The sequence below is a fragment of the Rousettus aegyptiacus genome, unplaced genomic scaffold (assembly GCF_014176215.1).
Source record: "Rousettus aegyptiacus isolate mRouAeg1 unplaced genomic scaffold, mRouAeg1.p scaffold_m13_p_3, whole genome shotgun sequence".
Taxonomy (NCBI): Eukaryota; Metazoa; Chordata; class Mammalia; order Chiroptera; family Pteropodidae; genus Rousettus; species Rousettus aegyptiacus.
In genome coordinates, this window is record NW_023416306.1 from 45,490,058 (window position 1) to 45,517,752 (window position 27,695).

At 39.2% G+C, this 27,695-nt stretch overlaps 1 protein-coding gene across 4 annotated transcripts in view; it reads right to left on the bottom strand.

The window, feature by feature from the left end:
* PIP5K1B (phosphatidylinositol-4-phosphate 5-kinase type 1 beta) overlaps positions 1-27,695 on the bottom strand; it is a 271,639-nt gene that overhangs the window by 94,514 nt on the left and 149,430 nt on the right. For all 4 annotated transcript variants that reach the window (XM_016135546.2, XM_016135547.2, XM_016135544.2 and 1 more), the window contains exons 5-7: positions 17,752-17,869; positions 9,500-9,652; positions 6,397-6,696 (exon numbers count right to left, since the gene is read on the bottom strand). In XM_016135546.2, the coding sequence (XP_015991032.1) occupies positions 6,397-6,696; positions 9,500-9,652; positions 17,752-17,869 (571 nt within the window). The remainder of the gene's footprint in view (positions 1-6,396; positions 6,697-9,499; positions 9,653-17,751; positions 17,870-27,695) is intronic.

Below are 27,695 nucleotides of genomic sequence, written 5' to 3' on the forward strand. Positions count from 1 at the left end.
TTAAATTTTTTATTAAAGAGGACTTCTAGGTGGAAAACTTTTAGAAGTCCCTGCATACATGATGATGTCTTTATTTTCACTTTCACAAGGAAATCTGCCTTGGCTAGGCATAGACATCTATGTTCAAAATCATTTTTTCTCAGACTAGAGCATGGATAGTATTGTTCCACTGTTTCCTAGGAACTTTATGATTCTTTCCAGCTCAGTCTTTAATTCTATGACATGGTTTTATTTATTTATTTGTTTACCAACTTTAATTTTGCCTTATGTTTCTACTGCAATAGTATCAAAACAACTAATATTATAGATAGCAAAAGTTATAATTTAAAACCATGGTTCAAATAAACAGATTATGAGATAATAGTGTTTGTAGAACATAATTTGAATGACGGTGAATTTATCTATACCTTTTTAATCTTTTAAGTTATGGTACAGAGATGTGGAGTCGATGATATTCCTGTCCTAGTCTCATGCTTTAGCTGAAGTCTGAAAACAAAATCCAGTTCCTTACTGATATGGGAAATTGCTTATATGAAAGCGCTATCATCAGTAAGAGAGATGTACATCTCTTTTCTATTAAGGTCTGAAGCACTTCTTCCTCTTTAATGGTAACTGAGAAGGCGGCCAACATAAAAAAAGGGAAGAAACTAAGCTAAGCAGGGTCGAGCCTGGTTAGTACCTGGATGGGAGACCACCTAGGAAGACCAGGTGCTGTAGGAGTAAAAATAAAAAATAAGGAATTGTAAGCTGACGAGATCCTTGCAATCTGTGAGGTCAACCAAGGGTTGCTTTGACTAAAAAAATGAGGGGGTGGGGGAAGAAACTATCTAAACTAAATGCAAAAAAATATAATGTTAAACAATATTATTATAGCTGAGGGATAAGCACTAGCCATAGAACTAAATTTAGTATTATAAAAAATAATCCTCAGTGCAACCCATACAAACATGCCCATATCTGAGAAGAATCTGATCTACAAATTTAGAACTTGCCACACATGATTAGAAAGATCCCAGTTTGCACATCAAAAAGTCTCAGTATTCTTAAGGCTGGTTTCATTAAATTCTGAGAAGCTATTAATATTTATGGTGACAGACATTTATGTAAAAAAAGAAAATTGGTTCCATACTATTTAAAAATTAATAACTTTTCTGCTCAACGAAAATGATAATAAATGTGAAATAAGTCATTTAGGTCATTAATGATCAAAACTGTGTCTAATATGAGTTCTACTTGTAGGAATAAGAAATATTTGGATCATAAACACATGTTCTCACTAATATTCTTTGTCAATGTTATTTCCCCAGAGTTATCAATAAATTTGGCAGGATGTAACAATTTATCAACTTAATTAAATGATAAGGGATGCTTCAGATTTTTATAGATTGTCAGAGAAGAAATTTAAATTAAAACAGTAAATTAAAAACGCTATCAGTCAGCTTTGCTTCAGCCTCAAAAAGTGTGTATATGTAAAATTAAATTAACACTGGTAGTTAGCTGCACTTTTTTTCTAAACGGGAAATGGGTTAAAAATTAACAGCTAGATGCATAAAAATCACCAAAGACGGATTTTCTTGGAGGTATCTTAAACCTCTCTCTTATCAGATAGTTTATTCCTTTGTTCAAATACAAATGTCAATTACCTTTTACTAAGCACCAGGCAATGTAGATACAGAAAGAGATTAAGGTTTGAATCTCAGCCTCAAGGATCTACATGTGAATAAACAAAACAGTATGTTAAATCCCACAAAAGAAGTAAACACAAGAGGATGGGGAACCACAGCAGGGTGGTCCTGGAGGAAATTATGCCTGGATAGTCCTGGGATGAGTAGGTGAGGATGAAGTGAAGAAGAGAGGAGGAGAATGGTCCAGGCATGAGACAAGCATGAAAAGGCCAAAACCTTTATAGAATGTGTCCTGTAGATCAGAATGGTTGGAGAATGGGGGCGATCTGGGAGACGGAAGAGAGAAAGCTGAAGGAGGAAGATGAAGGAGCATCTGGAGAAGTGGCAGGGACCAGATCAGGAAGAATGTTAATGTTCCAACTTAATTAAGAAGTATAGGTTTCAGCCCAAAGGCAGAGCGGAACCTCAGCTAAAGAGCTGGCTGTTTTCTGATCAGCAGAGTTGTGGATGTGCTGGGAGGAAAAGACACTGAAACCTAGTAAAGAGGCTACTGCAAGACTCCAGGAGATGAATTATCAGAGTCTCAATCAAGTCAGTGGCTGTACATATGGAGAGGAGAGGACAGATCCAAGAGTCATTTAGGAGGCAGACTGGATGGGACATTGTAACTTACTGAATATGGAGAAAGAAGAGAGAGAAGAAGGAAGGAAGGAAAGGGTAGCTTCAGGGTACTGATCTGGCCAACTGGCTGTGTGATGATCCTGTTTCCTGGGCCAGGGAAGACCGGAAGAGGAGCAGGCTTCGGGGGAACATTACAGAGTACTTAGGAAGGGCAGCTGTCAAATAGGACATGCCTCTCAGCTTGTTTGTCACATGGGATGGTTTGAATAAATCTTACTTCCTGTTTCTGATAGCAGGTGACCTGTAATGTCCTGGCAATCCTCTGCTGTCGTGACTCTTACCCTGAGCCAAGTTCACTTATGGGGGTAGATGGCTGTCACAGCAGGAAAAGGTGAGGCCAAGGGAGAGAAATGCTTTATTTTAACAAAGGGAACCCAATTATTTACATGTCCATTTTTTCCCAGACACAGGCAATAGAAAACAGAAACATGGGGGTTGGGGAGAACTCTAAGAGCTGGATCCCTGTCTTTGGAAAGAGCCCTTTGTTTGAATCTTGTGGGCTCAGCAGGGTTGACGTATAAAGTGAGTTCAGTTTTCTAGAAGAGTTCTGAGTGGCTAATGTACTATGTGGAGGAGGTGATCTGGGATGGGCTCATAGACAAAGGTCTGAGGCTGGGATGGGGAAGGTGGGAAAAGAAATGGGGTGGGGGGGATGCAAAGTCTAAAAGCAGCAAATCTGATGGGGAATAAGGGATGTAGTCTGTGCGGAGTGGGGAGCAATGCACGCAGGTCAAGCTGGGTCTATGAGTCATACAGGTATCATTCAAGGGAAGTGGAACCCTGGGGTCTGAGACATCAAGGAGAAATCAGAAGAGACAGGGGACAGGAAGTAAGAGGTCAGCAAGAGGTTAGAAGTTTTATATCTGTCTGGGAACAACAGAAAAGCTGAGGTGAAAGGTCTGGGATTCTTGGATTTGCTATTTCTAAGCTCTTAAGAGGACCCTGGCACCACCAGAAAACGTTTTGACATTATTTGGCTCCTGGCTGCATTTTTCTCCTACTTCACATACTCTCCCTCACTGTTGTACCAAACAATCCTAGTTCTTGGAATGCATAAAGCTATTTCATGCCTAGTTTATATTGTTTTATCTTCCAGAAATATGCTTCTACTGCTTTGCCTACCTGGAGAACTCTTCTCACCCTTCAAAACCAAGCTGTGATGTCATCTACTCTGACACTCACAATTTCCCTAGAATAGTATCATTGCACTTAATACGCTGTATAGCAAGTGATTAAAAATGGAGATCATTAACTTCATAGCGGCACACAGTAGGCTTGCAATACACGTCTGATAAGTGAGTGAAAGGATGTATCCTAATACAGATCTAGTTCACCTTTCTCTGGCTGGGCTGCCGACATGGTTAATATGGTCCCCTGACTGATTCGTTTCTAGAGCTTCAACATGACCGCACCACTTAGAGGAATGTTAACAGCAGAGATTCCTGACCTGGCATCAGCCCTGGGGTGACCTCACGGTCTCCCTGATCTGGACAGCACCTTGGCTGGCATCAAAGCTCAGTTCTGCAGAGGGAGGGAGATGTAGGGCAAGAGGCACTCCCAGCGATGCCAATCACAGATCCTATTCAGGGAGCTGGCCCTTCAGAAGACCTGAAGAGAGATTTGACTGCTGTACGGCTTGAGCATGGGGAGTGAGTGAGTGTGTGTGTGTGTGTGTGTGTGTGTGTGTGTGTAGAAGAGACAGAGTGTGTGTGAGAGTGTGTGTGCAGGGGAACACTGAGCTCTAAGGGATTCCTGATCTGTTGTATGGATGGGCATTTTTCTGGGGAGACAATTCACAGATTTCATCAGTTTTGCAAAGAGGTCCATGACTATTAAATATTAGGGCCTATCATTCCAGCAACGTGCCTTCCTTGAGGCAGCTCTGCTCAGAGAACCAGTTGCTGACTTCAGATCACAAAGGTCTTGGTCATAGTTGAGGCAGATCATGGAAGGGACTCAACTTCCCCTACAGTGTGGCATTTACATGCTCTCATATCACCCCAAAAAGCCCCTCTGAAGATAAATGCAGCATACAATTTAAGAAGTTCTGTGGTCTGTGTCTCACACAAGATCAAATACAACGAGTGAGAAGAGTTAGCCTTACGATACCTCTACAACGACCTTTATCTTTCTTAAAACAACAAATAATCCAAAAAATAAAAAGGCAAATCTCCAGGGTCTCAACTCCCGATTTAAAATTGTGTTTGACTTTGTTCTATCAGTATTGGGCCCAGGAAATAGGAATAAACAGACAAATCCTGAGCCACAGATCTTCTACATTTGACCTTTCCTTTTTCTGGCATAGAAGCCTGTGGTTTTAGAAGAAGTAGATAAAAGGCTTTCCATATTAAAGGGGCAAGAAGATTGTGTACATGCACATGCATGCACACGCACACGCGTGCACACACACACACACACACACACTCACACAGCAAATCTAAAACTGGAGAGGCTTGTACAAAACTCTGGGGAACTGAGTCACTTTTCACCCACATCCTCTAAGGGTAGTAAAAGCACAGGAAAAGGTTTATACTAAAATTCGTTTTTTCTTTTTTAAAGAAAGCCATAAATTACTCATATACACTCAGGTATCTGAATAGCTCAGCTGGACATTCTGTTTGCTTGGTTCTCACTGTTCTTCCCCTGACACCTAAAAAAATAATTTTAAAAAATCCTTCCAGTGAATATTTACATTTCAACTATTAAGAGCACATGCTTTGTACCCAAACAGGTATGGGCTCTGCCACTGACTTGTTAAGTAATGCCAGACAGGTTTCTTAATCTCTTTAAGAAGCTAATTATTCATCAATTAAAATGGAAGCATGAATAGTACTGACTTCAGATGGTTACTAAGGAATTCAATGAAATGATGTGTTAAAAATCTTAAAGGTAGCCTGGCACATTCTAGGCATTCAAAATGATAGCTAAAGAATAGGAGCTGTGAAGCAACATCTCTATCAATGAAACAAACAAGTCCAAGAACACATCTTACCATACATGTTAGAACACATAAAAAGATAAAAACTCGGAACTAGTAGGGCTGTGTTTCTCAGTGAGGATTCCCCATCTTACACATTACATGGGTGCTTAGACTGCCTTCCTCACCTTTAGATGAACTCGAGTCTGTCAGAGAAGGGTCCTTCCCTCTTCTGCAACAATGTGGTCATCTGCTGAGGTCCACAGAGGGCTCAGAAAGCCACAGCCTGGGAGACACACCCTTTTTCCCCAGTGACCAAGCCCTGAGAGTCCTATCTGCTCCTCCAGAAAGCCCTGGTCCGGCCTGGACCCAACCCTGCACCAGCATGCCTTCTGCCCACCTTGCTGGTTCTTCTAAGTTCGTCTGGGCCAGAAAATGATATTCCTGAGAATTTGTTAATGAAAGGATCCTCATCCTTCAGAGCCAATCAGAGTCACATTCTCATCTTTTTATTCAAAAGGACTTTTACTTACTTTGTGAATTCACCATATCAGCAAAATCTTCCCAGGGCCTTACTCTCTTCCCTCCTCCCTCCCCTCCCCCACCCTGACCCACCGCATTGCAGTCTGGGTACTTCGGATTATGAATTTTTCCTAACCTTTGACAATCACTCTGGCTAGGTTTGTGTGGAATAGTATTTACTCTGTCAAACCTCATTCCTGATCCCCTCTTATTCAGATTGCATGAGACACTTTGAGCCAATGGGCTCCCACACGGTTCTGCAGTCACACTGCACTTCCAGGGATCTGCTTACCGACACCACAAAGAACATTTTCTCCAAACTTCTCTCTCCAGTTAGAATCTTGCTTCTTCCAAGACTTCTGTATGGCCTAATCATTGCATTAAACCTAAATTTCTTTTCCCTCTACCTTTCCACAGGGGAGGACGAAATGCAAAAACAATTCTGGTTTCATTTTATCAAAGAAAGCGGACAAACCCTCTAGACAATCCCCGCCCGCATTGTCCACCGATTCCTTCTATAGCAAGGAAGCACGGATCAGCACTAGGATTGGGAACAATGGAATTCCACGTGTCTGCTATGGACATTTTTTACGAAGGTACATTACCACAAAAGACTCTTTGGAAGAAATCATAAAACAATTATTTCCTTACCCGGCAGTCTCTCTGAAGCGTTTTCATGAGCGCATTGTATGTTTCTGTATCAAAATACAACCCTTCGTGCATGTCTTGAAGGAAATCTAAGTCCTTAAATGTGGGATTGGATTTCTCTCTCTCTTTCCGGGATGCTCTTCTCTTGTAGGTTGAGCCTTTCAAGTCATAAGTAAAGTGCATTTTCATGAAGCGTGGTAAGACGTTGTTCATTACCACAATTCTGATGTTAATGCCTCCTGATTGCATGCAATACAGTCCATAAAATTTTGGCAAAAGAGTCCTTGGATTCTGGTTTAAATTCTAAAAAGAGAAAAAGGGGAAAAACAGTTAAAATCTCTTCTTTAATAACAAAATAAGCTCCACCAAAGATGTGTTTAAATCTAATATGATAATTAAAAATGGAATGTGATTATCTTTATTAATGGCCATTGCTAAAATTTTGCTGTTTCTAATCTAGTTCTTAAATTGGCTTGTTGTAATAGCAACTTTATCATTCTAAACTCAGGGCATTAAAAATGGCTGAATTAAAAATGGATAGAAGGTCCCACATTAGCTCCGAGTAAAAACGGGCAAAGAATTAATTAGTGTTATGTGTGACTATTCTCTAAGGTAGCTACAAAGAAAATTAATTGCTGGATGTAAGGGATGAACATTTTAAATTTTAATAGCTCCTGAAAAACTGCCTTCCAAACTGGCCAGATCGATTTACAAGCACACTTTCTTAAGACTGCATATTTATTATCACTCTTACCAGTGCTGAGTATCAAACTTTAAAATCTTTGTAAAAATGATTGGCGAAAAAAGGAAACTTATTTTTAATAAATTGAATGTCACTGATCATTAGAGAAATTTAATATTTTTGATGTATTTTAGCCACCTCAAAGATAATTCTGTGTTAATCCTATTGCTTACTTTTCTATACGTTTCTGTCCTTGTTAAAAGTTCTTGATATATTCTGGTGACCATTTTCCTATTCTATATAAAGTAAGTATTTTCTCTCAGTATGTTGTCTTTTTTTTATTATAAAAACAAAGAATACATGCCTATTTTTGTCTACGTTGAAAGAAGATAAGTCATTAAAGGACATATGTATAATACAGAGTCTCTCTACCATCCCCGGTCCTTCCCTCAATTCCCAACTTTTGAAGAAACTCGTGTTCCCACTGTCATTGTGTCATTCTGGGTATATTCTATGTGCTTATCTTGATTTTGTGCCAGGTACTTCTTTCATCATACAGATGTTTTCTCTTTTGCTGTAGTCACATTGTTTCTTGTGATTTTTTTTTTTTTTTTGGCTTCTTGTTTAACAAAAAGCTTTTACATCCCAAAGTCACAAATTTCTTCTATTTTCTTCCAGGTCTTTAATTGTTGGGTCATTACATTTGGTCTCTACACCATATGGAATTATTTTTTAGACTTTTAGTTAAGAGAAGATGTTGAATTTTGAATGCCTTAGTTTCTCTTCAACATCTATTTGGATAACCACATGATATTCCTATTTTTTTCCTTGTTAATAGGATGGATTATATTGTTTGTTATACTACCTTACATGACTGGGATAAAACCATTTATTCAGCTAAATTTTACATTTTTATTTAATTTTCATTAATTTAAATTTAATAGCCTCATTTGAGACTAGTCTAAGCTTAGAACTATAGAAGTTTAAGATTTACTCACTTAGCAGGTTAGTAGAGTACAATGTTAGTTTGATCCCAATTTTAGATTATTTTACAATGTGTGCACTAATAGAATACATCTGAAAGGATATATACCAAATTATACCAAATATTAGTAATATGTATCTCTAGGAAAGGAATTGAAATTGGTTGCATTCTTCTTCCTTTCTTGTATTTTCAGTATCTCTAACATAGACAATTTGCTCTAAAAAAAAAAAAAAAAAAGACAAAAAAGCCCAACTACTTGGTCAGAATCAAAACCTTTTAAAATATCTGTATAGTCTGTCCACTCAGAATTTTATTTAGGAGTCTGATTCCTATATTTATATATTAGAGTAACTTTAATGTCATCTCCAGCAGATTTTGGAATTTTTACAGGTAAATGAGCTGTGTGGCATCTCGTCGATTTTGTTTTGAAACAGAGATGACGGTTTTCTCCTTTCAAGCAAGTGAATAGCTGAACTGGAGCTTTTGAAATCTAAACTACTTCCTGTCGTCATTCCAATCACAGATAATTAATAGCTGTTATGAAAGTACAAAGAAATGAGAGTTATAAAAATGACAAGATTACTTAGAAGTGTATTTTTTGAAAAAAAAAATCGACTAAAAGTCTAATAAATCTGCTTGGAATAGCTTATTGTTACTTTGTCTGTAAAAGAAACATTACATGAGAGGTGATTTTTGCTTTATCATATTCAACCTATGAAGTCCTAAATTCTGAAGTGTAGTGGCTAACAATAGCCACTATTGAATACGTGCTGGTATGTAGTGCAGGGGTTAAAGATACAGCCTTTTGGAACCCTTCTGCTTGTATCCAAGTCCCAGCTCTTCAGTTCACGAGCTAAATAACTCTGGTAACTTCCTCCATTTATCTTTGTTTCAATTACCTCATCTACAAAATGGCAATGATTGAAGTATCTGAGGTTGCTATGAGGATTAAATGAGTTAATACATGCAAAGCAATTATAGCTGTGTAAAACACATACTTAACAGTCAACGAATGTTAACCATTCATATTACTGCTATGTACTGGGTGCAAAGGGCTTTGCAATGAATTGCTTCTTTTATCTTCCATCTGTATCCTTTCTTTATTGCAACCACCACATAAGACAGGTATTTCCCAGATTTCAAAGACTGAGGGGACTAAGGCTCAGAGGTTACCTTGCTTACTCATGGTCACACAGTTGATGGCTAAACCTGAATTTGAACCCAGGACTGAGTGAGTCAACAGCTATGCCCTACTTATCAGTTCTACTTTACTTTTTAAAGCCTATTCAATGAATGAAATAGTTAAGTCTAAATGCAAAATAAAGTTCATCAAAAAAAGAGAAACATGCCAAAGAGTCACTGAAAAAACAAACAGAAAAAAACTGTTGAGGAAAGCAATTAAATCTCAAGTAGAAGCTTAATTATGTACAGTTACTTACCATGTAATAGCCAGGCAGCAGCTTCTGAAGGAACTCTGCTTCTTTGTGCTGAACTGTTTTGATGATAAATTCATCATCACTGGTCACAAAAAACAAGGATCCACTGGCTCCTGGGTTGGACAGCTCTATTAGAGGTTCACTGCAGATGGAATACTAGAAGAGTAAATAAACGAACATTTAAAAATATATTTAATACACACGGTGCTTCCAAGCATTATGTACTTAGCCATTTTGAAACAAGCAGCGCTCTCCCTGAGCTTAAAACAAACAAACAAACAAACAAACAAAACGCTCTAGGTACACTAAGAAGGCTCTTGGTGAGATTTCTAAAACTTTAAGAGATCCATTCATCTTAATAATTCTATGATGGGAAACAGACATGCCCTTCTCACTCCCACTGTTATATGATAGAATCGTAAATCATTATATCTATTCCATGAGATAACTCAAACTGTAGTGTTGACTAAGGTGCTGTTTCCAGCAAGTGCTCATAAAATAACAATCAAAGGTATAATCCACATTGTATACTTGTCACTTAAACACCAACGGCTATTCTCTTCTCACTATTCACCGATGGGAGGTCATCTAGTCATAAAGAGTTACTTTGACTTACGGTTTCAATAAGTAGATGACTCTGACATCTGTATCTCCAGCCCAGATCTTTCTCTAGAGCTCCAGACCTGTATACCTACCTTTTCAATAGATATTCCCATTTGGATATACCACAAACATTTCAAAAGCTACAAATTCAAAATCTAATTCTTCTCAGGGCTGTGGTTAGCTCATACAGTAATTAGAAAGAGGTGCCTCTTCTTCCTGGCAGATACAGTGCTGGGCAAGATACAAGGTTTGTGAGGACAAGGGCTGGATTCTGGTCTCCACTCCTTCACTGTGGCCAGGTATTCTTGGGCCATGTACACCCTACACAACCATACATGGTGACTCTAGATCATCTCTGCTCCCACCTCCAAAAGAACCTCTATCTTTTTCCTCTTTTCTCTATCTTAGCAAATGGAAACATTATTCACTTTGTTCCGCAAACCAGAAACTTGGGCATTATCCTTAATGACTCACATTTCTTCACCTCCCACCACCAGACTATTGATTATATCTATCCCCTTCGTGCCATCTCTTTTGCCAACAGCCTAAGTTCAATGATTTCATCATTTCATGTTCTGATTACTACATGAGCCCCACCTCATCTCAACTATCCACTTCCCCCCCTCCAGTATATTGTCCGCCAAGATCTTCCTAAAATTAAAATCTTCCATGCCTTCACATCTTTCAGTGGTTTCCACAGTCTAGATAGAAGATAATATCCCAGTTTTATAACAGAGCTTTCGAGGCTATGAATGGCCCAGCCCTGACCTCTAGCCTCTCCCTTATTACTTTCCTCCTTTTATTCCAGCTCTAGTCATAAAAAGTTACTTTGTTTTCTCAAATGTGCTACACACTCTTGACTACTGAGCTTTTGCAGTTTCTTCTGCAAGAAATAATCTCTACACCACCTTCATCTGTTTGACTACCGTTCATTCACAAACTCACTCAACATTTAAAATATCTATTGAGCATCTGTAATATTCCAGGCACTCATGAAGCATATATCCTAGTAGAAGGAAACAGACAGTAAACAAACAAGGAAATAAATTATACAGCAGAATGTGGTGCTTTTGAACAAAAAATGAAGCATGAAAAGGTGGGGCAGGAAGTACAGCAGTGAGTGAGGACTGGGCTGCAATAACTAAGGTGGGCACTGAAAGTCACGTTGAGAAGGTGGCATTTGAGCTGAGGCCTGTGGCTATCTGGGGCAAAGGCATGTTGGCATAGAGGAGGACAAAGGCAAAGGTCTTGAGACCTGGAGGTTTCAAGGCAGAGCAAGAGGCCAGTGGCTGGAGCAAATAAGGAAGGAGAAGAGCTAAAAGGGATGAAGCCAGAAGGGTCAAGTTGTCCAGACCACACAGTGTGCCAAAGGCTAGTGTAAGGACAATGGCTCTTCCTCTGGAGGAGCTGAAAGCCATTGGAGGAGAGCACCACTCAGTCTGCTGAGCTGAGAACCCATTGCAGGTGGACAGAAGGAAGATGCAGGGAGCACGGTGAGGAGGCTGTTACAGTGACTCGGGCTTTCAGTGTCTGCTAGACAGCTCTCGTTCCGGAAAAACTCTTCTGGTTCCATAAGTCTAGATTAACCGCTTCCTGGCACTGGCTGTTCTGATCACGGAAGTAACCACAAAACACCTTAAATGCCTGTTTACTTATTCCAAGCTCCCATTAGACTATAGAATTCTACGAGTGCTGGAACTATGAATATTTTATACTGCGATACAGTTCGGGACTGGTGCCTTGCACACAGTAGGCATTAAATAATTTTTGTCAAATAAATGACTGAATTCCACCAACAACTGAAGGGCTGTAAATCGCACCAAAATTGCCAAAAACTAGCAGAGAAGGCAATTTTTGGTTATTGAGCTCAGTGTTTATTAACTAATAATCTACATTATTGACCAGAGTAATACTGGAGGCAGAGAAGAAAGTAAGGAGGCCAACATGTGTGATCAGACTAGCCCTGGGGAGTGGCAAAAGCAGGGGTTTAAAGAACCGTATCCTGAGGAGGAAGGCCTCTGAGGACAGCAGGGCTGAACACTTCTCGAAGCTTTTTATCTGGGCTTGTGACTATCTAAGTCCACATCATAGAAAAAGTCTGAGAAGAGGAGTAGGAGGAGAGGAGGGAGGGAGGGAAAAGGGAGAGAGACACTGGGAGAAAAATGATTAAAAGGCAGTTTTCTAGATGCGACCTTTTAAATTATCTTGCTTTAGCAGCACCTTGGAGAAGGAAAAGAAAATTTTCCAAGAAAAGAAAGGAGTGTTTTCTGCCTTCCTACAAGTCACAGGCGACTTCCATATTCTACCTCCTCCTCCTTTCTCCAGCCTTGCTTCTTGCTGCTCTCTTGCTACCCAGCCTTAGAGCCTCTGCCTTTATGCGGAGTTGGGAATCAGGTAGGAAAACAAAGGATGCCATAAAAGTCTAGGGGAAGCAGAGGGCACTTTCGCGGTCATGAATGCAATGTCCACGTGGCAGGGTAACCACTGGAAAGGGCATGAGACTCAGAATCAACTGATGTTTGTAAAATCATGGCTCAGCCAGTAGCTACTTATGTCATCTTGCGTAGGTAATGTAATGTATCGGAGCCTGAGGAATCTCATCTCTAAAAGATAATAAAACCTATGTGAAAGCAGCTGAAAGTTTTTACAGTGGATGCTTTTTGAAACCTCTGGCAAAGACCTCTTAGCTATTGCTGGTAATATGCAGGGGAGACTGGCACACAACCTGCCATGCACATAATCCACAGGCAGCTAAGGAAGAGCTGGCATGACTTAGGATGTACTGAGGGTTTCAGCCTGATGCCCGCAACAAGAGGGCTACTCAAAGATACACTGAGTTGTTCTCAGAGAAGAAAAAAGGTGGGTTTTTGAATAATTATGAATTTGAGATCCTAGAAAATAAAGGTGTGGACCCCAACCTCTCAAAACAGTGAAGGTAGATCCCAGACTCTAGAAATTCTGATTCTTTATTCTGTGGGGTTTGACTTCTCAGTTCAGAACCTTTTTATGGATAGGATTAAATGTTGTGAAAGTACATAAACAACAAAGAATGCGGAAATTAGAGGCTGCAAATACAGAAATTAGGGGGTGATTCAGGAAGAGCTTCTAGAGAAAATGATTCAGACCTGAACATCTGCTCCCAATTAAAGTCTCAAATTCTTCTATAAGCAGAGACATAACATGGAGACTATTTCACTGGTACTTAATTATCAAATACTTCTTTGTTATATAATTTATAAATGAATATGAAGGGGAAAAGAAATTGTTTTGACTCATTTCGATAACCTTTGGGGGATATCTACTAGCATAGCATTAGTGTGCAATAAACTGGCATCGTGATACTAAACAGGAATATTACACTGTCACCTATAATTCTATGGTTTCTCACCCTACAACTCAGTCACCACGGTGTAAACAACCTTCACTGAAATGTTGCCTTTTAAGAGCAAATAAGAGGCAAGATAGGAACATCTTAATTAGCCATGATCGACAAGACCCCATGTGCACTCCTGGGTTTTATGTGCCTTCCAGGCACTTTCATCTGTGCCAGCTGTTCCAATGTATTAATTCTCTGGCTTTTATTTCCTGCAGGGCCTCCCTACTATACCCACTGGAAAGAACGCAGAGTACAACCCAGCTGGGTCCTGCCAAGGCAAATTAACAATGTAAACTTGCTCGGTGTGCTAGAGGTCATTTGTTCTGCCATTTCTTCCCCTTGACAGTGTTAAACATTCACCCTGCTCTCTTTCTTATTGATGTTGGTGAACCTGAAAAGACATCATATAAATCACACTGGATTTTGGAATACCCAGACACTTGGTGGAGAAGGAAGTGAAACAAAGGTCTGTGGCTCAAGCAGAGATGGGAAAAAAAGGCTCCGGGGCCCCTTGGCCTCTCCTTGGGAGGCATTTATTTAGGAACAAATAAGGAAGAAGAAGCATTCACTCTGCTGTGTGGAGCATGCAGAAGCACCTTCGCCGTGGCGTCTCATAATCCTAACCATGCACATTTCAACATGACACTTGCAATAAGCATGCACATGGTGAATTTTAATGGTACTGAGAATGTAAACAGAATCCTTCAGGCTGAAATCCAGATGCAACAGCACAAAACTAAGGAGAAACACACACTTATCAGGGGATCCAATATCAAACCTATCTTAAAGAGTGATCAATCACTACACACTGTTGCCCTTTCCTTTTCCTCATTTAGATCAGCATATCTTCACAAATTTGAGGTTGAAGAGCCCCAGATTGACATATGGCAGGATGTACTTTGTGACTGGCACCGTATCCTTTTGCTTCACATAGTTTTTTCAAGGGATGTCTTATTTCATTTCTCTGTGCTTTACTTGGGCTTAATTCTTCCAAAACATGCTTTGTTAGGGGTGTCTGACCTCTTTGGCTGCATTCTCAGACTGGATAATCACAGTTCACAGTTCGATGGGCTTTGGAGTGGCTACCTTGACACCACATTTAATGAGAGGCCTGTGACTTGGGAAGCATGAGGCCAGATGATGAAGAAAAAAGAGCACCAGGAGAGGGATGAGGAGACCATTTTTCTGGTCTGGGCTTTGATCCCACCTGAGTGGGTCATCTTGCGCACCTCTCTTCAGTGACCCCAGCTTCAGACTCTTCATTTGAAATGAAGGGTTGTGCTAAAAAGTCTCTGAGGGTTACACCTGACTCTCTGAAGAATGCTGTGTCATGTGAAAGACCTTTCCTCAATTACCACACTCCAGATCACTGTGTGGGGTCCTCAGATTGAGTGGTTTGGAAGTGAGCATCTAGGAACTCTGAGGCCTATAGGGGGAACTGCCTCAGTCCTGGGCTGTGGGTGTTCCCACTGCATGCAAGTGGGTGGCTACAGCCACTGGGTACCAGACCATGTTTAGTTATAGGCCTACTGTCCTTTATCCATTTCTTGCAGGTCCCAGAGATGGATCCAATTATTGAACTGTGTACATACTTAAGGGCAGTGGAAAAATGAAATCAAACAAAAGCACACTTACTTGCATGGTTCTAGCTCCCCCACCCCTGATTTTTTTTTGTTATGGAAAATTTCAAACATATATAAGAGTAAAGAGAACTATATAATCAACATCCATGTGTCTACCCTTCAGCTTCGATGATTACTAACTCATGGCCATATTATTTCCTCTATACTCACAGCCACTCCCCTGCCTGCTTGCCTCAGATTCTTTTGAAGCAAATTCAAGACATGAAATCATTTTATCCATGGATATTCCAGTATACATCTCTAAAATACAAGGACTCCTCTTTTAAAACAGAACCACAATACCATCATGCCACCAAAATAATAATAATAATAATAATAATAATAATAATAATAAAAATAAAAATAATAATAATTCCTCAACATCATCAAATACCTAGTCAGGCTTTACATTTCACTGACTCTCTATAATTAAGAAAAAATATGTTTCTTTGAATTACTTGGTCCTATCTTTCTGATATTCCTAATCAAAATCGCCCCCTGCCATGATACTAGCCCATTCAGAGTCCTTCTAAACATTTAATACATTTGCATCTCTGGTATCACAGTCCGACCTCACCCCTCCAACATCTTTCCTTTCTTTTCCACCTACTCAAATTCCTTGTAATTTTAAAATCACAGTTAAACCATACCATTCCCATAAGAAGCCATCCTAATATTAATCCAATGGGGAAAGAACCCCTCCTACCCCCAAAATTCTGGAGCATTTAATGTTTTGCTTCAGGTTTTATTTACTGCCTGGTAGAATTGGTTGTTTTCCCACACAAACCAATCATCATTCCAATCGGATTGTAATTTCCTCCGTGTCATGACTTATAATTTTTTGAATCTCCATGTAATTACTAGTAAAGTATTTTACTTATAATAAGTGTTCAAAGTATCCAATGATTGATTAATTTACCCTTTGCCGGGTACATGAAAGAGCACTTTTGCCCCCAAAGGCCATCGGCTTATTCTCCTGTGCGCCTTTGTAAATACTCTAACCTCATTATGAAAGTAACTTTTCCAGCTTAAAGGCTCAATAGGGAAAATGTAAGTGGTGTGAGCATTTGTTCAGAAAAGGGCCTTCCCAAAGGAAAGCAACTCTGTGACAAAACGAGTGACAGCATAGGCTTCCTAGTCTGGAAGTCGATGGCCACATTAGGGCTGAAGAGAAACTTATTCAAGGGAAGGGTAGTCAGGCAGCACTCTCATCATACTGACTGGACCTCTTATGAAATGCAAGTCTACGGCATCTCCTTGCTGGTAGAAGCTCACATAAATTCATAAAGAGAGCCCATTAATTTCTAATGTGTTGCAGAAGATGAGGGATCAATCTTGTTTTCAATACTCTACCAAGACCCCACTGGGTTCCTCAAATACATTTCCTGAATGACAGTGACTCTCAGCAATTACAGGATGGCCAGAAAATAAAGAACCTTCCTTATTACCCCTCCTCTCTTTAAATGTGTGTGTTTGTTTACTTGAGTGGTTAGGGGGGCAGGGTTGGTGATGCTGGGTAGAGGCACCTGACATCTAAGTTAAAGGAGTGTGGTGAGGCAGAGAGCTACATGGGCACACAATTAAGGGCAGCAGGACACCCAGTGACTTTCTACTCAGTTGTCACAGCTCTACATAGACTTAATGTGTCTCAAGGAACCAGTGTTATTTCGTTGGGCAGAAGTCATATAATTTTCTTAGGGCTCAACTAAAGAAGAGGGTCATTCATGGGTTGTCATCAGCACAGAATGGAACGGCTTGGAACTTAATCATTTACATCATACCCAAATTATAAGAGCATTAAATACTCTGTTTCGTGACAAACGTAGCCATGTTTCCTTTGCAAAGCATTATTCCAGGACCTGGCTCAAGTCTTATTAAGATCATTCAGAATGGGATGAACAATAAATAGTAGATGGCATCCATCCTACAAGCTTCTTGAAAACCAATTTTGAAGAGCCCCAGGGTGTTAACGGTGATCAAATTACGAAATAAGCCTTTTTCCTCTTGACACAGAAAGGAAGTTCCTGACTTCTTGAACAGGAATAAAGTAAGACTTTGAGGTCGCATCAGACTACCTCACAAAAAGGCTGCTGTGTTTGTACCTGCCATCTGCCAGAAGGAAGACAGGGAGAAAAGACAAGCCTAAAGATAAAACATGCCCTCATACCAAATAAAAACATGTTTAAAAAGAGCCAGCATAAAGAGATTCTGGGAACAAAACTATCCAGCTTTCTTAAAATGATATTCAAATTGTAGGTCAAGGTAAAAATGGTTGTGGGGTAAGGCAGGTTTGAGATAAGTGGTAAAAATAAGGCAATTAAAATAGGAAGGCTTTCAAATAGAATCCAATCAGCAAAATTCACAGGAGTATTTAGAACTAATTATAATATATCTGTTAGAATAATTATCTCAAGTAGCAACCAATACCACAGTTATTTAAATATCAATTACCATAGCAGATTTTGTAGCTATCAGTTAAAAACTGTAGTCAAATCACATGTTCTGAAGCTAAATTTATAATCATTATAAAACTTGGAGCTTTTACTATGCTCTAGAGCTTTATAAAATAAGAGACATAAGTCACTTGTCACGGTTGCTATGAGACAAATGTTTATATCACACATTTCTGGAAAAGGAAAATTATAGGTTCTTACCAAGTAATCATCAGGCTTGATACCAAAAAGTTCTCTGAAATACCGGAATGCTAGTGGAGCATATGTCTTAAATCTGAAGTCTGGGTAGTGATGTGCTGGGGTCAGATTGCTCCCTTCGCTGTAGTTAAAATATTTTAAAAAGAGAAAGAGGGAGAAACGTTAGCAAAGACAATTCTGACTTCAAGTTCTAGTTCTACTAGTCTTGGATCAACTTCCCTTCTAGAAAAAGCACCCCTTGATAGTGGGTCTCTTGAATTTCATGTCACAAAGGGTAGTGGTCACCAGGTAAAAACAGATGCTAGCTCAGTGAGGGCCACTCCAAGCAGGCATTCCCTGCCAATCGCAGTGTTTCTTCACCATGAAAACTCTTCATCATCCCTTTCTGGGAAAATCAATCCATCTCCCCTGATGAAACTTTAATTCTGATGCTTTAGGTATAAGATCCAGGACTTAGTACATGGAGCAATTTTAAACATGTATTTTTTGGACCATGAATTTTGAACAATGGATAAACATTTTTAGCTAGGAATAAGTAAAATAATTATTTAAAATATTTGACCAACCATCAAAGTAGAAATAGATGGGCTCTAAATCTGTGAAGTCTTTCTTATATCTATATTTATAGGAAAAGAGACTTCAATTTTTTAAGGAATTTTAAAGCCTGGTTTCCATTTCCAACTATATCATGATCTTTTCTCCCTCTCTCTGGGTTCATCTTTGAAAAATTGTTTGCTATATTTATGATATATAAAAGGTTATAAAGAATAAACCAGTGAATATTCATGATCCAAAAATGCTACTTAAAGAATAAAATTTATTTCATTTGTATTTTTACTGATAATAAATTCCTCCTTCTCCTGAGAGGTATCCACTAGCCTGAATTTTGATGTTTATGATGTTTATCCTTGGTTTTATTCTTTTACTACATATATTTCATATAACATTAGACAAGTAAACTAATCTTTCTGTACTTTAGATTTTTCACTGTGAAAAACTAGAACAAAGCAGTAGAATAATACACTTTTATATAGAGGTTCAAGATCTCTTTTTGTCACATTCTAGATGGGACGTTGAAGCTCTATGCAAGTTTATCTTGATCTGATCCTCACAGATAACACACAAATAAGACTGTGTTCTTCTGGCTAATATTAAGACCAGTTTGCACTCTCTTAAATGATACTGTATACCCTGTGTGGTAGTTAAGATGCTCTTAACTCCTTGTAGCCTTGTAGTTTAAGTTTAAGCTCTGCCATTTACAAGCTGTGTTTCCTGAGGTCTGGTATTAAACCTCTAGAAATAAAATGGCAAAGTGAATGGTAATGTGAATGGCCATATGCCTAGCATATGGGGAGCCTTCAATCCATTTGGATATTTGAGGCTGTATAATGGTGGGAAACAGTCCAGAACTGAACACTTCACATGAAGAATCAGTTGACCATACAGTTAAAAAAAAGAAAATGACAAAATGGGAAAATTATTTGTACCCCCTATTCACAAAGGGCTCCAATAAACACTATAAAAAGCTCCAATATAAAGAGCTCCATAAACACTGTAGAAAAAGACCAAAAAGTTAATTAAAAACACAGCCAAATATATAATTAGGTACTTCACAGAAATGGAAGTATAAAATGACTTAAACATATGAAAAAATGTTCCACCCCATTCATCATAAAATAAATGCAAATTAAAATGTCACTGAGACCACTTTACCTATCACAAAAATCCAAAACTTTTATACGCCTCAAGGGAAACTGGCACCCTGAAACACTATTAATGGGAAAGTAAACTGATATTTTTCCTATGGAGTACATTTTCTCAACTTCTGTCAAATTTACAAGTGTTCATAACTCTTTGATTTGGCAAATGCATGTCTATCACTTATGCCACAAATTAAGTAGCATATGTAAAGAATGACATATGTGTACCTGGTTATTCATTAAGGATTGGAAGCAATCTAGATCTTTCTCAGAATAGAACTGGTCAAATTAGTTATGGTTCAGCCACACATCAGAATACTATGCAGCTATTCAAAGATAAGGATGCTTATTACGTATTGACGTAGCAAGATCTCTAGGATAAATAAAGTGAAAGAAGCATGATGCAGATATTGTGTATGGCATACAAAAGGAAAAAAATATATTTTTGGTAGGTACATGCATAAAAAATCCTGGAGGATAAACAGGGCCCTAAGTAACAGTGATCACTGGGGTTGGACATTGGGTAAAAGAACAAAAAATAAAATAGAATAAAATAAAACCACAGGGGCGAAACGGACACTTTTTACAGTATTCCTTTTAAAAGCATCATGAGGATTAAACCCTATATGTATTACTATTCAAAACATTTCAAAAAATTCTTAAAAGATAGTGTTAAAAAGCCATAACCTGATACATACACCTCAAAACAGCTCTGCAGGAGGTTTTGCTTCTGCATATTAAGCTGCTTCAGTGAATAACAAATACCAGGATGACATAAATGAAGCTCTTCTCAAGGAAATGCAAATTAATGGAACTGTTGGCCCCAGCAGGAGCTTGTCAGGAGTTAGTGCAGGAGCTCAGAACCAAATAGCAGGTCAAGCAAGGATCAGTCAGCAGACACCACCCTGGGCTTTCTGAGGTCATGCACTGGCAGACCTCCTGGGTGTGCACACTGGCCCACGGACATCCAGCACATAGGCTCCAGAACATGTATGAAATGCTCAGCTAAGACAATTAAACACAACTGCAATCAACTGTAGTCCATTGGCCAGTGGAAGATACTACAAAAGACTCCTATAGGCTCTCCTTGACTGAGCCTAGGCTCCGAAGGCTATATAGCACCGAGATCTATTATTCAGCAAAATTTAAGTCTACTGAAGAGCAGACTCCTTCACAATTTAAGATTTTTATCACGTTTCTTCTATGCATTTATGTAGCGTTTTTTTTTTTGGGGGGGGGGACACTTTACTATCTTAGTATAAAATCAAGCCTTTGGAAGTTTCAGCTGTAAGCAAAGGTTCTACATGTTTAAATCCTATGAGCTGGTAAAATTTCAACAATAAAAATGTGGAGGCCAATGTGCAATTTCCAACTTTACTTTGCTAAATAAGAACCTACACAATTAAGCAAATACATGATACTATCCCGATCAAGTTATAAAAGAAAGGGTATGTTAACTCCATAAAAGGAGGAAAAGACTTCTAATAAAGAACAGTACTTTCTCTGTCTCGTCTTTTTCTCTCTTATTGTGCCAAGAAGCAGTTAAAGTTTGATCACGAACTAGTTCTATCATTTTGATATTCACTGCTTCTGAGTAGAATTCAATTTTCAAGGCCGAAGCCAGTGCTCATCTTGAGTCCAAAAATATGCATTTCTTAATGGCATCAGATGTTTAGAATTACACAGTGTTGAAGCTTGAGGAAGCACTAGTTGCCATCTGGAATTTCCCATTTAGCAGATAAGGAAATTGAAGTCCAGGGAGGGAAAGTTATGGCCTACCCTGGCCTGGAGCAAACAAGATTGGAGATTAGATCCACATCAGAGCACTGGAAAAGTCATAAGCAGACAGGGTCACCTTAACTTAAACTTGAAATTCCTCCATTAGTTTTCCTTTTCAGGATCCGGTTACAGACTTCAGGGTACAACCAGCCCAAATACCCCAAATACTTCTTCATGAGTTCCTTACATACTGGATCAGGTAAGCTGAATATGATTAGCCACATTGTTGTCCCCATCTGCACGTACTGTGAACACTTCATCTTTGGACATGTGGCTTCAGAGCCTGATAATTGAGTGCTATCTTGGGTGGCATGGGTGGAGGGATTTGGTGTTAAGCAATGAAGTTAAACTATGTGGCATCTACTGGACACTTAAGGGGGTCCAGTTTTGGAGCTGAGACCTAGAGCTTTGATACTTTAGAAGCAGCATTTTGTATACAGTGAGCTTCCTTGATTTCAAATTGGATTTGGGGCATCTTGACAAAACAAGTAGGTCAGCAACACTTAAGTAATAGAATTCTAATGAGGGATTGGCTCGGAAGATTATAGAGGTCGAGAAGTTCCATGATCTGCCACCTGTAAGTAGGAGGCCCAGGAAAGCTCATAGTATAAATCTAGTCCAAACTTGAACGTCTGAGAACTAGGGGAGCCAATGGTGGCAGTATTGGTCTGAGTCTGAAGGCCCCAAAACTAGGAGCACTGATGTTGGAGGGCAGGGGAATATGGATCTCTCAGCTCAGCAGAAAGTGATTTAGCTCTTTGGCCAGTTTTTTTTTTTTTTTTTTTCAGACCTTCAATGAATTTGAATTGGTTAGGTGATTTTCTTTACCCAGTATACTTATTCAAATGCTATTTTTTTTTCCCCTAGAAACACCCTCACGGACACTCCTAGAAATAACGTTTCACCAGCTATCTGGGCTAGTCAAGTTGATGCTTAAAATTAACCATCACAGGAGTGAGTTCAGGTCAAGACGGCAGAGTAGAAAAATGCTGTGCTCGCCTTATCTCAATACCACATCAAAATTACAACTAAACTACAAAACAATCATCATTGAGAATCGTCTAAAGTGTAGCTGAAAAGAAGTCCTATAACTAAGGCCATACAGATTAAGCCACGTGGAGACTGGTAGGAGGTACAGAGAGAAGAAACAAGCTGGTCCCATACCCACGTGCAGCCATGAAAAATCTGGAGGGATATCTCGGCTGCAGAGGTACTCCTTGAGTGAGGAGTCCTAGCTCCATATGAGGCTCCCCAGCAAAGGATTCCAGTGCCAGGAGAAGTAGTCCCCATAACTTTTGGTTGTGGAAAACAGTAGAAATTGTGGCTCAACAAGACAGAGGGTGACTGGAGTACCAGGCATTCCTTTTAAAGACCTTCACATAAACTTACTCCTTGATGAACTCACTCATTCTAAGCTCCAGCACTGGGGCAGTAGCTTGAAAGGGGCCAGGGACATACAGGGGAAAATTGAATTGTCCAGCTTCAGGGTGAGAGTTGGAGGGGCAGCTTTCTCCCAGGCAGAAGTGCAGGCAGGGGTACTGTTCCTTAGTTGAGTCCACCCCTCACCCAGCATTCAGATTTAGGCAGGTGCCATATCTCAGTCTCCCACAGCTTGGCTAACACTTTATGCTCCACCCTGGTCATCCCTTGAGACCCTGCCCCTCCGAACTTGTGGGCCCACCCAAGCTGCTTCCAGTAGCTTTTCCATATAAATAGCCCATAGTAGCTCATGTTGTGGACTTTCCTAAAATCTCTCAAAGTTTCGCAAACCACAAACAAGCAGCATCTCACCTCACCGTGTCCCCTACCTCTTGTTAAGCAGCCCCATGCCCAGCACTAGCAGCAGCTGCCTCAGTTTGCGGCTTAGCTTCTCCCAAGCACCTCTAAGCTCAGCACAAGCAGCAACCATCTGCAGATCACTGTAGCTCACAACGAGGGGCCTTAGGCAGGGCACGGGCAGTGGCTCATCTTAGCCTACAACAGAGCCCCTCCCAAGAGGCTCCAGAACTAACACACCCAGTGGCCAGCCTTCAGATTGGCCACCAGAGCAACATTCAACCACTTCCATGAACAATACACACAAAGGGAAGACTTGGCAGGCACCAGAGCCCTGCTAAAGCAAATCCTGCTCTGTAGGGTCAGCCCTGAATAATAGCTCTTCCACTGTAGTCATTTCCAGTCCTTGCAACCAATCAGCCTGATGGTCAATCCCTCCCACTGATGTGAAAAGAGCAACCAAGGCTCAACTACAACAGGAAGGCAAACACAAGCCACACAAGGGACACACCGGGAGCACCCAGCACAGGTGACCAGGGAGACTGTGCCACTGGGTCCTGCAGCACACTTACGACATAAGGCCACTCTATTATGACTGAGAGACATAGCAGCTTTACCTAATATATAGAAACAAACACAGGGAGGTAGCCAAAATGATGAGATAAAGAAGCATGTCCCAAGTGAAATAACAGAACAAATATCCAGAAAAAGAACTGAACAAAATGAAGACGAGTGATCTACCAGATGCAGAGTTCAGAACACTGGTTGTAAGGATACTCAATGACCTCAGTGTGAACTTCGACAAAGAGATAAGAAACATAAAAATGGAGATAGAAAACATAAACAACAACAACAAAAAACCAGTCAAAAATGAAGAGTACAATAACTGAAAGAATACATTAGAGGGAATCGACAGTAGATTAGATGAAGTAGAGGATCAAATCAGTGATTTGGAAGATAAGGTAGCAGAAAACACCCAATTAGACAAGTAAAAAGAAAAAAGATTTTTTAAAAATGAGGATAGTTTAAGGAGCCTCTAGGACAACATCGTACAGGCCAATATTTGCATCATAGGGGTACTAGAAGGAGAAGAGAGCAAATCATTAAAAGCCTATTTGAAGAAATAATGATAGAAAACTTCCCTAAGTACAAAAATATGATAAAATGGCAGTAACTACATATCTATCAATAATTAAATATAAATGGATTAAATGTTCCAACCAAAAAGACAGAGGGTGGCTGAATGGCTAAGAAAACAAGACCCTTACATATGTTGCCTATGAGAGACTCGCTTCAGATCAAAAGAGACACAGAATGAAGGTAAAAGGATGGAAAAAGATATTTCTTGAAAATGGAAATGAAAAAAAGCTGGGGCAGCGATACTTATACCAGACAAAATAGACTTTAAAACAAAGGCTATACAAGAGACAAAGAAGGACCAAGTAATCCCACTTCTGGGTATTTACCTGAAGAAACCCAGAACACTGCATCGAAGGGACATGTCCATCCATACATCCATTGCAGCATTATTTACAAGAGACAAGATATGGAGGCAACCTGGGTGTCCATCAGTGAGTGAATGAATAAAGAAGAGGTGGTACATATATACACTGAAATATTACTCAGCCCTAAAAAAAAGAATAAAATCTTGCCATCTGCAATAACATGGATGTAGTTAGGGGATACTGTACTGAGTGAAGTCAGAGAAAGACAAATGCCATATGATTTCGCTTACATGTGGACTCTAAAGAATGAAATAACCAAACAAAAACAAACTCAGATACAGAGAACATTTTGATGGTTGACAGATGGGAAGAGAGTTGGAGGGGTGGGTGGCAAAGGGGAAGGAATTAAGATATATGTAGGTAGGTACAAAATAGTCATGGGGATGAAAAGTATAGCCTAAAGAATATAGTCAATGTTGTAATAACAATGTATGGTGTCAGATGGGTACTATTATTTATCAGAGTGATCATTTTGTAAGTTATAGGAATGTGTAATCACTATATTGTATACCTAAAACTAATATAACATTGTATGTCGACTGTAACTGAAAAATAAAAATTATAAAAAAATTAATCATCATAGCAAACATGACCATACCTCCTATGAGGCAGGATAAATGAAGGGTGCTTTGTCCTAATGTACAGATGGTGATACTTTGACAAAGAAAATTTAAGTGATAACATAGCTGCACAAGTAACACTATATTTCAGTAACAAACTGGTGTTGGCATCCAGTCTTCAAACTGAGCCTTTGCAAGTCAGGATCTGTAGAAGTAGATTTAGGCGTGATTAATCCCCTCTGCCAGTTCTGGCATGGTGGAGATCCTTTAGTTTGACTCTGTTTAACCAGAGATATACAAATTGGTCTTCTCTCTTGCCAAGTTAGATTATGCTCTTGCATGGAAAAACAAAGCGAAACGAACGACATATTTCTTCCTGGAGCTAACCTCCCTCTGCTAAGCTGCCTTGTGCAACAGGAGGCTGTACCATCTACTGAGGCCAATCAGCTGACAGCCAGTCTTTAAAAGTCAGTAGCTGAAAATAGCTTCAATTCCAAAACAAAATAATGCATTCTGGGGTGTCATTTACTGGGAACATGTGGTATCATCGATTATCTAAATGTTAAAACCTCCGAAGTAGTTATTATCATACTAGCGAATTGTGTTTTAAAGGCAATTTTAAATAAGTTAAAATGTTATATAATAGCCAGTATGTGCAATCAATCTTTCAATAAACCTTTTATCTTGAACTAAAGAGAGAGGTATATAATAAAAATAGGAAATCAGTTTCTCCCCATCCCCACCACATATACTGAACAAATATTTAAAGAGCTCTGACTTTGTAGGGTCATCATATTATTGGCTTGCCCAGTGACAGCCACATGCCACATTTAATCCTGAGAAGACCATTCTGGCAGCTTTGTATTCTATCCATATATACACAAAACCTGGTGCAGAGTGTCTGTATAGATCAGCGGTTGGAACCTCTGTAGAATCTGTTGCTACTCAATTCTCTGTTGTAGTGGAAAAGCTGCCACGGACGATGTATAAATAAATGCGGCTGTGTTCCAATTAAACTTGATTTATAATGAGAGGTAGGGAGCTACAGAGGGTACTCCCTAGCTATATCAATATATCCTGAATTGCATATCCATCAAAGGTAAGGGCAATGTGTTTTCTGTGATGATCCCTACATCAAGCTCAACTCCATTTTACAAGTGAGATTAAAATGCAGGACTATTTTATAAATTCTTCAGTTAGATAATTATTCTTGAATATGGAAATACATAACTTTTACTGCCAGCATTCAAACTATATTTTCCATTCCAGAGAAGGCAGTGATAATGTCTCCAGAGGAATGGATTAGAGCTGGTTGTCAAGGGGCCAGAGAGGCAGCTTTACATTCATAGTTCTAAGGTACAAGCTGGATACTTTTTATGATTCAAAAAAGCAGAAATGCTATTCCTGTGCTTTATTGCTGCAGTGTAAGAAAACACAAAACTTTTGAGCCAACCACCCCTGAATTCAAATCCTGACATTACCATTTATTGGTTGTATAGCTTTGGCTTACAGCACTGAATATCTCAGGGCTTTAGTTACTTCATATGTAAGACGGTTTTTCTGTAAAGATAAATGGTAATCACAATAATTTAATATTATATAAATATAAAACTATGCTTAATTCATAGTTGGTACTTAAAACTTTGTCTCCCTTTGCTACCTCTGTTGCAAGTACTAAATATATAAACATGATACAAATATTATGAAACATTCTCTCACTTCTAATCCCTATTATACATGAAAATTTATCCACAATCTTAAGTTTCTGATCACAGCACAGGATTTGGGGTCAAAAGATTAAGAGATGGTTATCTTTCTCTTACTCATTTACTTTATGATTTTGGAAGATCATGGAATCAAACCATTCAAAGGGATTTTACATTGCCCTTCAAATCTTGAATAAATCTGGAACCTTTTCCATCTAAAAATGAAATAATCTATAGAACAAATACATAATACCTAAAAATAACTTTGAGCCACTTTCAAATAAATAAATAAATAACATAATGCATTTGGTTGCTAAGGGAAACAGATTTTGCAGCTTCACAGCAGTAGTAATGAAAACATCTTAAGGCACCCCAAGCAATTAATTCTCCATATGACCTAGATAGACTCACTGAATTTTAGAGCCACCAGGGGCTTCAGAATGTTTCAGTTGCTTACAACAAGAACCCAGTGCAGCCCACCTTCCCCTCTTGCTCTTCCCCAGGCAGGCGTAGAAGTATGAGTGGGTAGGGAGGAAGCATTATTTGGTAGCTTTATTCAGGTATAATTGACACACAATAAAGCATACAGCTTGTTAATTTTCTCATGTGCAGACCCCTGTGAAACCATTGCCACAATCAAGACAACGAATTTATTCATCACCTTGTGGGGCAGTTTGATTACAACAGTAACAAGGAGATATAGTAAACCTCACTAAACGTTGTTGAAAGGTTCTTGTAACTGCTGAGAAACAAAATATAAGGAAACCAATTTTACCATAAGCTAACTGTTAGAAACAAGAGCTAAGTTCTTACGGGATCTTGTGAACACTATAATGAAACAATGTTGAATGAATGATGTTATTCAAGGACCTGCTATATTACTGGCATGACCTGGAGATGACAAATATCCTGTACAGTCCT